Consider the following 14,010-nt stretch of genomic DNA (forward strand, 5'->3'; position numbering starts at 1 on the left):
GCGGAATCCAATCCTATGATAATAATTCACTACAAATTCTCAGTCACCCAAGAGTTCCACTGGAGATTAATCTAGGATGGTCATATCCATTCTTAGTCTGACAATTTTGTTTAACACTCAAAGCATCATATCGACTTGTATCAACAAAGATGAAAGTTCAGAGATGAAAATATATTCTAAACAGGAAAAGAGATCAATCCCTTTCATCAGTAAGCTTTGAGTTCAAGGCTTTTTGAAGAGGAAGGCAATGTTATGAATAAAAATATATATAAAATAATACAAATAATGTAAAACAATAATAAAATTAAATAATGATTAATTAGTAGCTAGTTAATGAAAAGGTATGTCCCTAAAGACATAATCGTTGGTGAAGAGGTACCTGCCTAGGGTATATAAGTATGCCCTCACCCTCATTGTAATCATCACATCAATTTTATATAATATTCAATATACAATTACTTGTCCTACCATGGATGCTTATGTCTTCTAAGTGTTTTGAAGATTACTCCGCTGTGTATACGAACTGTGTTTGTTACAACCTCCATCCAAACCTGTTTCTACTTAATTTGAGCCCCAAAATGTTTGTTGGTAGACCTGTAATAGAATGGATGTCAAGACAAATTATTGTAGGCAAATACCCTCAAGGAATTTGTTTGTCCTATAATGAATGATAGCTGGACCAAGACACTTTGCGAGAGGACACTGAATTACAAGCTTTGTTTTCGAAACATCTGAAATGAAACCAAATCACAGAGATGTGATCAAATGTATACTTGGATTAGGCCGCAATTCTCACCACGTCTGTGATTGATCTGAGAAGCATTCAAGGTGTTTGGAAAAAGACCGAATTGTTTAGTGCACTGTGTTGTGACTTAATACTTGGACCTGAGACCTTAATTGCAACAAAAAATACCCACCAATCCTTTCGCTGCACCTGTAATCTAAACAGACCCTAAAACAGAATATTGTGTTGATGTGCCGATGGTGTTTTTCAAATTCACAGTAATCTTCATTTTATTTCATACCGTCCCACTTATGTCAAGGAGAGAGCCTTATATATATTGAAAGAGAGAGAGAGCGAGAAGATTCTCCTATATTGGTTCCTCGTGAATAAAGAAAGAAAGGACTTTTAGCCTATATTTTAACTATGAGGGTTTCATGCAAAATGATTAATTTTATAAAAAATAGTTGCTAGTTAATATATTTTGACCATAATGAGGGTTTAATGTTATTTAATTGCTGTCTTTGCAACCTAAGAATTATATCTTATGATGTGCAAAACATGCTAAGTGGCCCTTAATTAATTAATTACAAACCTTTATTAATATTTGTCTAGAAAAAAAAAAATCCACCAAAAATTTTGAAATCAATGATTGGCTTAGTGCATATGGTCCTACCTAGGTTGTGAAGTCAGTGATCAGTTGATTGTCTTTGGTTCTTGAAATTATTCAACTTACAATGAGATTGTGGCGAGAATCAAAGTCGTGTATTGACAACTGTAGGTGAATAAGGTGTCATGTAACTGCCCTCTGGGGTTTTAGCCCACAAAACTGGGTCTTCAACTTCAAACTCAATTTTCTCTCAAACCAGAAGGAACCACGGGGCGTACCATATATCAACATAAACATCTCGTTGAGGAGAAAATCTATCTAAAAGGATCCCGACACGAGATTCCATGAATTTCCATGTCAAATTTGCCATCGGATATCGATGTAGCTCTTGGTGCTGCTTGGGTTGACATCAATGACAACCACCTATCAACAGGAATCGAGATTCAAGACCAAACAGAGACCGAGATTGTAGTTTTGTGTGGATTTTCTCATCGTGGTGGTAGTTTGAAGACCCCCTTGTTCGATTCACCTTTGGAAAAGCAGCTCGAGTAGCCAGTCAGAGCCACTCCTTTATCTAAGTGCTGGACAAGACTCCCTGTTACCTGGGCTGCGTATTTGTAGCCAAGCTGAGGGTAATGACTGTGGAGCCTATTCAGTGACATAACCAGGCCGAGTATTCATTTTCTGGGTTGTGTATCAATCTTCTGGCTCGTGCATGGCACTGGGGGAGACTCATAGGCCGAGTTCCGTCTTCTGTTCTTGACTACATCACCCAGAATTTATTCTAAGGGGACAAGAGCATATCTAGTGTGCCTACGATGCTGTAATAGTACCTCTGGGACAGCATGCCATCTCTGATGCATATCTCATGTGGTTAGCTGGTGATGTAAGGACCATTTGTGAAGTTCTGGACCAGCGTATCAATTTCTGGGCAGTGTCTTTATAACAAAAAGGCAGGGTCAATGTAGAATTTATTGGAGCTAATAATTCTGGGTCCAAGTGGCTGTTCGAACTTCAGTTCTGACTGATATTTGGAGGCTTTCCATTTCCCAGGTTCATCTATTCCCTCACTGTTTTGAGTATTGTATACTGTGTATAAGAGAAATAGAGAAGGAGAGCTGTAACAGTTTATTTTCATTACTATATATCAGCTGTGAGTGAATTTCTGAATGTTAAATAAATCAGTTTGAACCTCTGGAAAGCAGTATTTGAGGCATGTAGTCTACTTTGCTTACTTTCGTGAGTTAAAATTGTTAATGGTCACCTACAGCAGAGTATAAACAAACTGTTTGAAGAAACACATCACTGAAACACAAACCAAAAACTCAGAAATTTTAAAGAAAATCAGAAGATTGACAAGGCGGAATCTTCCACTTATTGAGCTCATCATTTGATTAGATATTGGATTAGTATTTGGATAGTCAAGGCTTTGACCTTTGACTCTTTGTTGATGAACTTGAACATTGTATCTCTCTGCTGAACATTTGATGACAATCTAAGAGAGGAAGAATTTGGAAAGGGTTTTCCCCCTTGTAGGGCTTTTTCCCTGGTCTTTGACCAAATCTTGTGTCTATCTTGTTCTTGTTCTTGGATGTCCTCTATTGTGCATTTTGGATTATTGTTCCATCTAGAATTGCTTACTGTCATTGGAAGATTGAAATTATTGGATAGGGTGATTGCTAACTGACGAAGAATTGTTGTAAGTGATTGTGCTAAGCATGGAACACTGGAAAGTTAAGATGCTGCAGTTCCAGGTACAGAAGATGGGACCTGTGACATCTAAAAATTTAATGACAGTTCTTGACATAATTGATATTGTTGCAGACATAATTTAGAAAAAGAAAATAACATTTTACAGACATATTTACCTGTCCATGAAGTAGGATATTCTGGAAATTATAAAGCAAATATAATTTAAGACAAAAGTACACTGAATAAATAGATAGCCTTCTGCAGTAAAGATATATTTTAATCGAATTTTCCCATTTCTGTGTTATATTTTTACAGTTAATGTTGGCTTAAATATATTTTTCTGAGGAAAGGCAGTCCCTTTTAAGTTTTTCCTACTTGACATGCTGCTTTGCATCGGTCACATTAATTGTTTTCTGGTCACTTGATGACTTTACTAAACATTTGTTGATAACTTCAATTTCTAAGGACCCCATAAAGTTTAAACTTTACCCTACTTTCTCCACCCAACCCAACCCTCCACCCCCACAACCAAAAATAAAAATGGTGTGCACCAACCCAATCAGGTAGAAGTTTTACCGTACGAGTAGTGTATGCCCATGAATTCTGCCAAACCATAGCCCTTTCTCCTCTCTCATTCTCAAAGAATATCTCAAACATCTTTGCGAAGTTCTGCCCAAGGCAATGTGATGTAGCACCCTGTATACCACGTCCTGTGTTGGGAATAAATGCCTGACAAAGGAATGAACATGTGCATATTAGGAATATTCGATGAAAAAGCATTCTCATTTTTAAGCCTACACAAACCAAGATAAAATAATGTTTTATCTCACAATACTGAACAGAATAATACCTCAACAGTAGTTGTGTAAAGGCCACCAGCAAACTTTTCTACCTCACTTTTCTTGCCTTTAATGACAGGAACTGCTAGGAATTCTTCATATACTTTGCGATATAGCTCCAAAATTGCAAGAACCTACAGTTCAGTATGAGGATACATCAATGCTAAGCAATATCTATACACAAACTTCAGTCACCAAAATTTCCATTCTCTTCGATATTGAAATAGAGGAAACAGTAATAAAAACAGGAAATGAAATGACAACGTAAAATAAGACAATAAACCATAAACAAGCCCCTCCAACAAGGAAAATCTCCCTTCTAATGTCACAGTTTTTCTCACAAAACAGTGGTGGAGGGTGCCATTAATGATCAGAACCAGATATCTAGAATCTAGATAAGCAAGGCACAAACCCAAAACATTTAAGCATGTAAGGGGAACAAGAGAATAATAGTATATAAATCAAACTTTCATCTATCCTAAAAGGGTGCCATTACTGCCATCCTGTCATTGTAACTATTTCAGCAAGATCGTGATTACATCGCTATATGAAAAAGAATTCCTGAGTACAGTATATTATTAAAATTGTGTCATATCTATCTTTCAGTCAAGCATAGGTGCACTGTAACTCATAACTAAAGCTCTTCGATTGTGGTTCAAACATTGACTTCTATGTAAACTGCCAGAAATTGAATAGAAGTGAGAACTGCCATTAAGACTTAGATATATTTGATGATTCAACTATCAGCTTTAGAGAGATTGTCTCTAGAGTGCTATACTCAATACTGGAAAAGGTATTAGTAATGCTAGGGACATCTCAAGGAGAAACTAGCACCTGCTCTTAAAACCTGAAGATAAATGCCAGTCCTGTGAGGAACCATTCCCATTAATTCTTGGTGACATAAACCCACAACAATGTAACTTACAAGAAAGGCAATCAACAGAATGCTAAATCCATCACAAAATTGATGCAACTCATCATGAAGAAAGTTTCAAAATCACAATGCATAAAAATAATAGATAAAAATGTTTTCTGATCAAGTGCACAGAAACTGTAAGTAACATACCCTGTGATTATTATAATTATCGTAATTATTTGAATCAGAATCATGACTAACTGTCAAGCCCTTCCTGTGCATATATATCACTATTGCATGTAATTGTATAATGAAACATCATGACACCTTATTTAATAATCAAATACATATATTTATTCTTATTGATATCAGAACCATGTTTCTTCTTGTAGCTAACACAACAGAATGAAGTGGGGAAGCCATGTGGGAAATAATAATGAAGAAGTGGGATGAAATAATACAGTTCATACTGCTGGAAAGAATAAATACTGCCCCAATGCTGCAAACAACAGAAAAGTTAAAAACCAACGCTCAGATCACAAAGACTTCATTTCAGAGACCCTCTCACCAAGACTGTTGAGGAACCAAGAACACGTCAAAGCAAGACAGATAAAATGCTTCCATAAACACTGTTTCCAGAGTTATAACTCGTAGTGGAAATTCATCCTGAAACTTGATAATGCTCATCAAGTAAAAGAATTGTTCATGTGATTGTGTACTGATTGTAAAGGATTAATTAAGATCAATAATTATGAATAAATTCCCAATTCCCTTTGCAGATGAGGTGCTTGATGAACTATACAGGTCAATGCATTCCACTAAAATGACTATGTCCTTGAGATATTATTGAATGCAGAATTGTGCAGAAGACATTTCAAAGACAGCTTTTATAACACATTAAGGACATTGTGAGTTCAAACATCAAAATAATGCCCTCAAGATTGATGAAGAGTTTTTAAGCAAGGTTTGTCAAACATGGTAATTATTCACATGTTTACTATATTGTTGATCTATTTAACTATGCTATTTTCTCAAGGTTCCCACCAGACAATCCACCCCAACCACAAATTAGAGTCCAGCATTCTCAATCTTGATTCTCACTACTAGAATACCAACCATATCCTCACCCTCCGAGACACCATAAAGGAGGTGAGACACTGGTCATCAAAAGTCTTTTGCCTATTTAGTCCAATTTAGAAAGGCATTTGACTCTGTAATGTCCCTTTCCAATCCATAGAAGAATAGGAAGTTTGGAATCATTGCCTATCTAGATCCCATGGGCTATTGACAGAAAAAGGGAGTCAACAGAAAAAAAAGGGGTCAACAGAATAAACTAATAAATAATTAAATAAAGGTTGTAAAAGTCACTCTAGAAAAATAAAAGACCCATGGTGTTTGCTTACCACCCATGGTTTTCGGAGGAGGAAAATATTATAAAAAGAGAAGGAAACTCAAGGAGGCATATGTGAAGAATTATTTGTGAATTGACAAGGAGCTCAAGCAGCTTATTGAGCTTATTTCCCTGTTTCGATGTTGGAACATACACCCTAGCTGTTGGTGGTTGGTTTCAGTGGTTGTAAAGCCACCCTAGCTAATCATTAATCTTGCAGGGAGTTCAAAGTGATCCAGCAAGGAGAATTATTTATCCATCCAGAGAAGGCTGAATTGTTATGCTTCAAGAGGCCGAATCAAAGTATAATTGCAGGTGCCAAATTGTGTGTCCCTCAGGGAGCAAGTTGATCTCTAGTGAAGAGGCCAAACCTTTGAGCATTAAAGGAGACCAAGTCCCATCCATTGAAGGCTGGAATAAAACAAGAAGACTAGGTGTGAATTGCCAATCCTTGGAGTAAATAATTGGAGGCCGAGAAAGTGAATTTCCATCAATTTATGTGGGTCAAATTCTTGTAAAAAGAAGGCAAGTCCTTGGGCCAAATTACTGAATTTTCAGGAAGGTCTATTGCTTATATTGGGGAGCGAGTTTTTGACTTGGGGAGCAAGTTTTTGACTATTAGAGGAGGCCGAGTTGTAATTCCAGAAGGCGAAATATTGTGGAGGCCGAGCCACATCTTTAGGAAGGAGGAAAATAATTCTTAAGAGGTCGAAATTGTCAAGCTTTTGGTGGGCCAAGTTGATCCAGCAAGAGGACGTATTGTATCTTCAAAAGGAGGGCCGCATTAATTTTTATTCGAGGGCTGAATTGCCTGTAGCAGGAAGGCCAAAACTCTCTGTTGAAGGGCCGAATTAGCGAGGCATTCAAGAGCAGGCATTTTCAGGTTTTGTCTCAAGAACTTGCTTAAAAATTCCTCCGGAAATCCATTAATAAAAATCTAGGGTTTTGCAATATTTTCTCTCTCACTTATGGGTTTTCAATTTGATTGAAGTGCTGGTAAATTTTATTGTGCAACTGAAAACTATTAGAATATGTCTATTTAGTATTTAATGCTCAGTCTTCTAGCTGTTGCTAATTTTATTCTTTTAGCAGTTTCTTAGATGAAACTGTTTGTACATAGAAACCTGATGTTTCTATTATTGTAAATATCTTTGTATTATCATTGAGCTGTTTGCTCTTTGGGAATTAATTCATTCGATATTCTTTTATGGTATCAGAGCGAGGTTAAGAGATTTCCTGAACAGTTATTCTCTCTGCATCCTAATCTCTTGAGTCCTTTCTAAGGTCGAGCCCTCTGTAAGCCAGGCAGCCTTCACTGAGTCTTAGCTTCGGCTTTGCTCACTGTGATAAAAGCTTACAGTCGTCCATCTCGATACAGAAATGGATTCTTCCCCTGCATAATCACTTCTCTGAGGAATTAACTTTGTGGCGGTGATCGTTTCGTGGGAGCGGGATTCGTTCTCTGGCTAGAAAATTAGCAATTCTACTGTGTTTTTCATCCGAGTAAAGTCAATTTATGAAAAATTCAGTCTCATTTCGAAATTGCTAAATCAGTGGATTAATCGATCGATCGTGTTTTATTAAGTGATTTAGTGTGTGCGTATGCATTCCCTATGTCTCTGGAGCAGAGCGGATATAAGCAGTTATAATTAGTGTGAAACCCTTCTTCGTCGCCATTCTTGAGTTCTACTTAGGGCGAACGACCTTATCTCACCGCCGTCGTTCATTTCCACAGCCACAGCCGTCGTCCATTTCCACAGCCGTCGTTCACAGGGTCAACGAGCGAGGAAAAGCCGACGATTTCAGGAACACGACAGAACAAATAAAATACGCGTGGCTCTGTCCGAATTTTCCAGCGATTCAAGTCCCTTCGCCCAGCTACGACAATCACGCATTTCCAGTAATTTAAAGTTCCGACGGGATTTTTCAGACGGCAATCACGTAAAGGTTTCCAGATTCACGGGTTCACGGGTTTGACCTTGCAGATTCACGAGTTTTGATTTTCCAGATTATTATGTGCTGTGACGGCTTGCATGCACGTCCTCGAAATTAATTATAATTTTGTTGGCGTTTACTGTTGTCATGCTATAGCACCGCCGTGCACTTAGAAGAACTGCCCGCTACCAGATCAATGCCAAAATAAAGGTATTTTCCAGATCCAGTATTTTCCAGATTATAGTGACGGGTTGCTTAGTAATTGGATTAAAGTATAGTGTGATTCTATTGAAACGGTGGGACCAGAATAGCATAACAATTATTTTTTTGAAGTGGGATCAGAACAGCATCACAGTTTATCATCAGTACAAGTGATCAAACCAACATCACAGTTATCCTTTGGTCCAGTTTTTTTTATCTGGTGCACTGATACAGATCTGAGTAATTTTTTTCTTGTATGCAAGTCTATTTTTTTCACAACAGAATTTGTTAAGCTTTGCTACAGTCATCTTGAAAGAAGATTTTTAAGCAGGCAGCTACACTTTGTTGTGTGTCAGACTTCTGTAAAATGGCCACGCTCACCAATCTGATGTTAGAAGGAAATCAACGCTTTAATGGCAGCAACTATAACATTTGGAAACAAAGAATGCTGACCATTTTTTAATACAGGCGTCTTGATCAGCTCATTTTGGGCAAAGAGTCTCGTCCCGGTACAGCTGGTACCGATCAAGATAAATTTGATGATCGAAATCGGGAGGCTGTTATGCTTCTCAAGCTCTCTGTTGCTGATGATCAGTTACCACAGATTCCTTCTGGCAAGACCGCTGCCGAAATCTGGCAACAGTTGAAAGAACTGCATGAGACATCTGACAAAAGCAGAGCATTTTTTCTCAAAAATCAGTTGTTCTCCATCATGATGGATGAACATATGTCTTTACAGGAACATCTCAACAAAATTAAAGACATTCGAGATCAGCTCGAAGCTATTGGTCGGACCATGGAGGAAGAAGATATGGTAGTCATTACTCTGAAAAGTCTACCGAAATCTTATGAACACTTCATCGAAACACTCAACATTACAACCACAAATGTTGATCTGAAGTTTCCAGATTTATGTACCAAACTTCTGTAGCAAGATAGGTGGAAACAGCAGTTTGGTAGTGGTACTTCATCAGTGCCCTCGGAAAATGCATTTGCTGCAAAATACCAATCCTCTCAGTCTTTTCAGCAGAAAGGCTCTCCTTAGTCTTTTGATCCTGCCAGGAAGAAAAGTGTGCAGTGTAATTATTGTCACAGGTTCGGTCACATGAAGAAAGATTGCTGACAAAGGATTGCTTCTGAACAAAAGAAACAGGGAGGGCCACATCAGACAGCTAATGTTGCAGAACATTCCGAGCAGACAGATTCTGCCTTTTACGCCTTTATGGCTAAAAGGTCTTCAGAACATGTTCCTTCCTCTGCATGGTACATTGATTCTGGTGCATCACGCCACTTCTCTCACAAGCGTGACTGGTTTATTGACTTCTCACCTTTCAGTGATTCAGTGGTATTTGGTGGAGGTGAAAAGTACAATGTAGCTGGCAGGGGTACAGTTCAAATTCAGTCTGGTGGACGCACGCTCATATTTCTAAATGTATACTATGTTCCTGGTATGGAGATTAATCTGCTATCTGTCAGCCAGATTATGAGGAATTCTCCTCAGCTTGATGTTGTGTTCAGTGCACACAAGTGTTCCATCATTGACAGGGAGACCAGACTAACAGTTGTTGTTGGCCTATTGGACCATGGTCTATACAGGCTACTTGACACCGGTGACTTTCCAGAAGTGGCTCTAGCAGCACGTGTCTCTCCCATCAGCACTCTATGGCATCAGCGATATGGGCATCTCAATATGCAATATCTCTCTCAGCTCTCTCGGGAGGGACTTGTGTCAGGATTACCTGATATTCAGACTCAGCAGTTGGGAGTATGCAGCGCCTGTCAAGCGGGAAAGCAACATCGGTCTTCATTCAAAAATGGAGAATCTTGGCGCGCATCCAAGGTACTTCAGTTACTTCATGCTGATATTTGTGGTCCTATGAATACAGCTTCTATCACTGCTTGCAAATATTTTTTACTTATTGTAGATGACTTCAGTAGAAAGATGTGGGTGTATTTTTTAAAAAATAAATCTGATGCTCTTAGTACCTTTCAGAAGTTTAAAACATTAGTTGAAAACGAATCTGGTTGTAATATCATGACCCTTAGGACCGACAATGGGGGGGAATTTTGTTCCTCAGCTTTTGCCAACTTCTGTGATATTCATGGCATCAAACGTCAATTAACCACACCTTACACTCCCCAGCAGAACAGTGTTGTCGAGCGTCGCAACCGCACGGTTGTTGAAATGGCTCGTTCCATGTTACAACACCGGAGTGTTCCAAACAAATTCTGGGCTGAAGCAGTATTTACTGCTGTTTACCTTCTTAACAGATCCCCTACTCAAGTTGTTAAAGGGAAGACTCCTGAAGAAGTGTGGTCTGGTCGTAAGCCTAAGATCAGTCATCTCAAAGTTTTTGGCTCAGTTGCATATGTTTGGATTCCATCTGCTAAGCGCTCTAAGTTGGATTCCAAAAGTCAGAAACTCGTGATGACAGGTTACAGTGATCATCACAAGGCCTATAGGCTGATAGATATAGCCACTGGTCGACTTAGCTTCAGTCGAGATGTAGTATTTGATGAAGACAGAGGATTCTTTCAGTCTTCTTCTTCTGAGCAGCGTTCTGAGGATCCGCCTCACAGTGTTCTTCTCCCAGTCAATCCACCTGATGGGAGGGATGATGTAGCATCAGGGTTTGATACTACTCTATCTGAGCTCCCTCCAGAAGCTAATCCTCCTCTTGCTGTTCCTATTGCTCTTGAGCCTTCTTCTCTTCCTCCTGATATTGGTTCCTCTAATCCTGATATTGGTTCTTCTTCTCTTCGGCCTAAATGGTGGGCTAAAACCATAGGTGATCTCCGGGATGATGAGCTCCTTGAAGGTAGAACTTCTAGGCATAAGAACAGACAACAGTCTACAGTCAATTTTGCTCTTATGGCTAACCTTCACAGTATTTTTGAGCCTCAAACCTATTCAGAGGCTAAGGGTACATCTGAGTGGGAACAGGCTATGGAAGCCGAATTCCAGAGTCTTCAGAAGAATCACACCTGGACTCTTTCTGATCTTCCTGCTGAAAAAAAGCCAATAGGCTGCAAATGGGTGTATAAAGTAAAATACAAAGCTGATGGAACCATAGACAAGTATAAAGCTCGTCTTGTGGCTCGAGGGTTCTCACAGAAGGAAGGCATCGATTATGAGGAGACTTTTGCTCCTACAGCCAAGATGAGTACCATAAGGCTTGTTCTTGCCCTAGCAGCTCAGTTCAATTGGAAAGTTCATCAGATGGATGTAAAGAGTGCTTTCCTAAATGGTGATCTTCAGGAAGAAGTCTACATGACGCAGCCTCCAGGATTCAAGGTTGCTGGTCAAGAACAGAAAGTATGCCGTTAGCTAAAGCACTCTATGGATTGAAACAAGCTCCTCGGGCTTGGTACATGAAAATTGATCAGTATCTGACATATCAGGGTTTTCAGCGGAGCCCATCTGATGCAAACCTGTACATCAAGCATACTGGTGTTGATATCTTATTTGTTGTTGTCTATGTGGACGATCTCATCATTACTGGCAGCTCTGCACATTTGATCCATGGGATCAAACAAGATCTATGCAGAACTTTTGAGATGACAGACTTGGGACTTCTTCATTACTGTCTGGGGGTTGAAGTTTGGCAGACTGAAAATCAGATTTTTCTCTCTCAGTCCAAGTATGCCAACAATCTTGTGGAACGGTTCAGAATGCAGGATTGCAAACCGGCCACGACGCCTATGGAACCAGGGCTCAAACTTTCAGCACAATCATCCTCTCCTCTTGTGGATGAAACTTTATTCAGGCAATTAGTGGGCAGTCTCATCTATCTTACTGCTACCAGACCTGATATCAGGTTTGCAGTAAGCTACATTTCTCGCTTTATGTCAGCTCCTAAAGCTGATCATTGGATAGCTGCAAAGCGGGTGCTACGATATGTGCGTGGTACTTCTGATTATGGCCTCTTATATACTCGCAGCTCCAATCCTATTCTCAGTGGCTACACTGATTCTAACTGGGCCGGTTCGGTTGATGACCGTAAATCTACAGCTGGGTATGTGTTTAGTCTAGGATCTGGTGCTGTTACTTGGACTAGTAAGAAGCAACAGGCAGTGGCTCTCTCCTCAACAGAAGCAGAGTATCGGGGAGCAGTTAAGGCATCCTGTGAGGCAGTTTGGCTTCGCCGTATGCTTGCAGATATGCATGTTTTTCAGACAGGGCCTACTTCTTTGTTTTGTGATAATCAAGGAGTACTCAAACTTGCCAAGAATCCAGTCTTTCATGAACGAACAAAGCATGTGGAAACTCATTGCCACTACATTCGCCAGCTGGTTAAAGACGGCTCAGTTCAGTTGCAATATGTTCCCACAACAGAGCAGCTCGCAGACATTTTCACCAAGCCGCTTGGCCCTGATAAATTTGTAAAATTCCGAGGGTCTATTGGTGTTGTAAATAGATTGAGCATTAAGGGAGGGTATTAGAATATGTCTATTTAGTATTTAATGCTCAGTCTTCTAGCTGTTGCTAATTTTATTCTTTTAGCAGTTTCTTAGATGAAATTGTTTGTACATAGAAACCTGATGTTTCTATTATTGTAAATATCTTTGTATTACCATTGCTCTGTTTGCTCTTTGGGAATTAATTCATTTGATATTCTTTTAAAAACTTTATCTGTGAACCTAGAAAAATATTTATGGTGTGTTTCTTTGAAAATAATTTAGCCATATAAATTGAAAAGGTATATTACAAACTCAGTCCCAAGGGAGTCCCTATTCCAAAGACTTAGAAACATCGGCATTTAAAACATTTTACTCACTATTATTATGCATATCTATGAAATTGTTCTTGATAGTCTCCCTGCAGCAAGTAGACTGTCAAATTTCATCAAGAGAACCATTAGGATGAAAGGTGTCCTCTCTCACCCCTACTTTTCTAGATAAACATCAATGAGTTGGAACCGTTTTTGCAAGATCATATCCAATGTAGGGGTGGGTGCCTCCTGCACTGTGTCTCAATTTTCATCCTCCTTTTCATTAATATTATATGGTCCTCTTGGCATCCACCCCAGAGGATCTTCAAATACAGTAGGGTGCTTTACAGAACAAGTTCTATGATCTTCAGCAGTTGACCTAGTTCGTTAGAGGTTTATACCACAATGAATAGGGTTCAAGTTCTCATGCTTCTCCAAATCACCAAATGCAAGAGGACTGCTCCCCAACACATTGTTCAAGTAAACTTCACAACCACCACTTCTAGATCAAGACCACTTTTGGATTAGTTTCACAACCTCATCGGATTGGTAGCCTTGTTAATTCAGCCACAAATAGAGTCAGTACCCTTGAAGGTCATTGCTTCAACTTGTTTCCCCTAGTGAGTCCACTACTGGATTGTTAAGATTATGTGCCTATTACAATGTGTCTGCATCTCATGGACAAACTTCCCTTCTTTAAATACACTTTGGATGGCCCTGCGTTCACATCATTTGGGTGGATCCACCCGCATATTCAAAACCAAGATGACCTTCTATCTAGAAAATTTCATGGAGTTAAGTGACGACCTTGTTGTCATACTAGTTGCCACTGGATGCACGCACTCAAGATCCTTCTCGACCAATTCCAAGTCAATTCATGCCATGTTCGAGTGAAAGTCAATCACCACATCCTGTGAATTGGACATGATTTGCCTAATATGTCATTTGTTGGAGAGACCGAGCAGAACAAGCATTTCATTTTATTTATTACAAGATCCAAGGTTAGTATCATTGTTATTTGGAGAGGCCTAGAAATCCTTCTCCATCTTCTTCA

The 14,010-nt window shown here is 39.2% G+C and overlaps 1 protein-coding gene across 4 annotated transcripts in view; it reads right to left on the bottom strand.

Annotated features, from left to right (window-relative positions):
* Positions 1–14,010, bottom strand: part of LOC149167300 (Class II aaRS and biotin synthetases superfamily protein) — a 237,215-nt gene that overhangs the window by 149,854 nt on the left and 73,351 nt on the right. For all 4 annotated transcript variants that reach the window (XM_089432952.1, XM_089432948.1, XM_089432950.1 and 1 more), the window contains exons 9-10: positions 3,874–3,996; positions 3,600–3,752 (exon numbers count right to left, since the gene is read on the bottom strand). In XM_089432952.1, the coding sequence (XP_089289078.1) occupies positions 3,600–3,752; positions 3,874–3,996 (276 nt within the window). The remainder of the gene's footprint in view (positions 1–3,599; positions 3,753–3,873; positions 3,997–14,010) is intronic.

Source organism: Pinus tabuliformis, chromosome 5_1 (genome assembly GCF_031772625.1).
Source record: "Pinus tabuliformis cultivar Carrire ecotype Pingquan chromosome 5_1, CPIR1, whole genome shotgun sequence".
NCBI classification, from domain to species: domain Eukaryota; kingdom Viridiplantae; phylum Streptophyta; class Pinopsida; order Pinales; family Pinaceae; genus Pinus; species Pinus tabuliformis.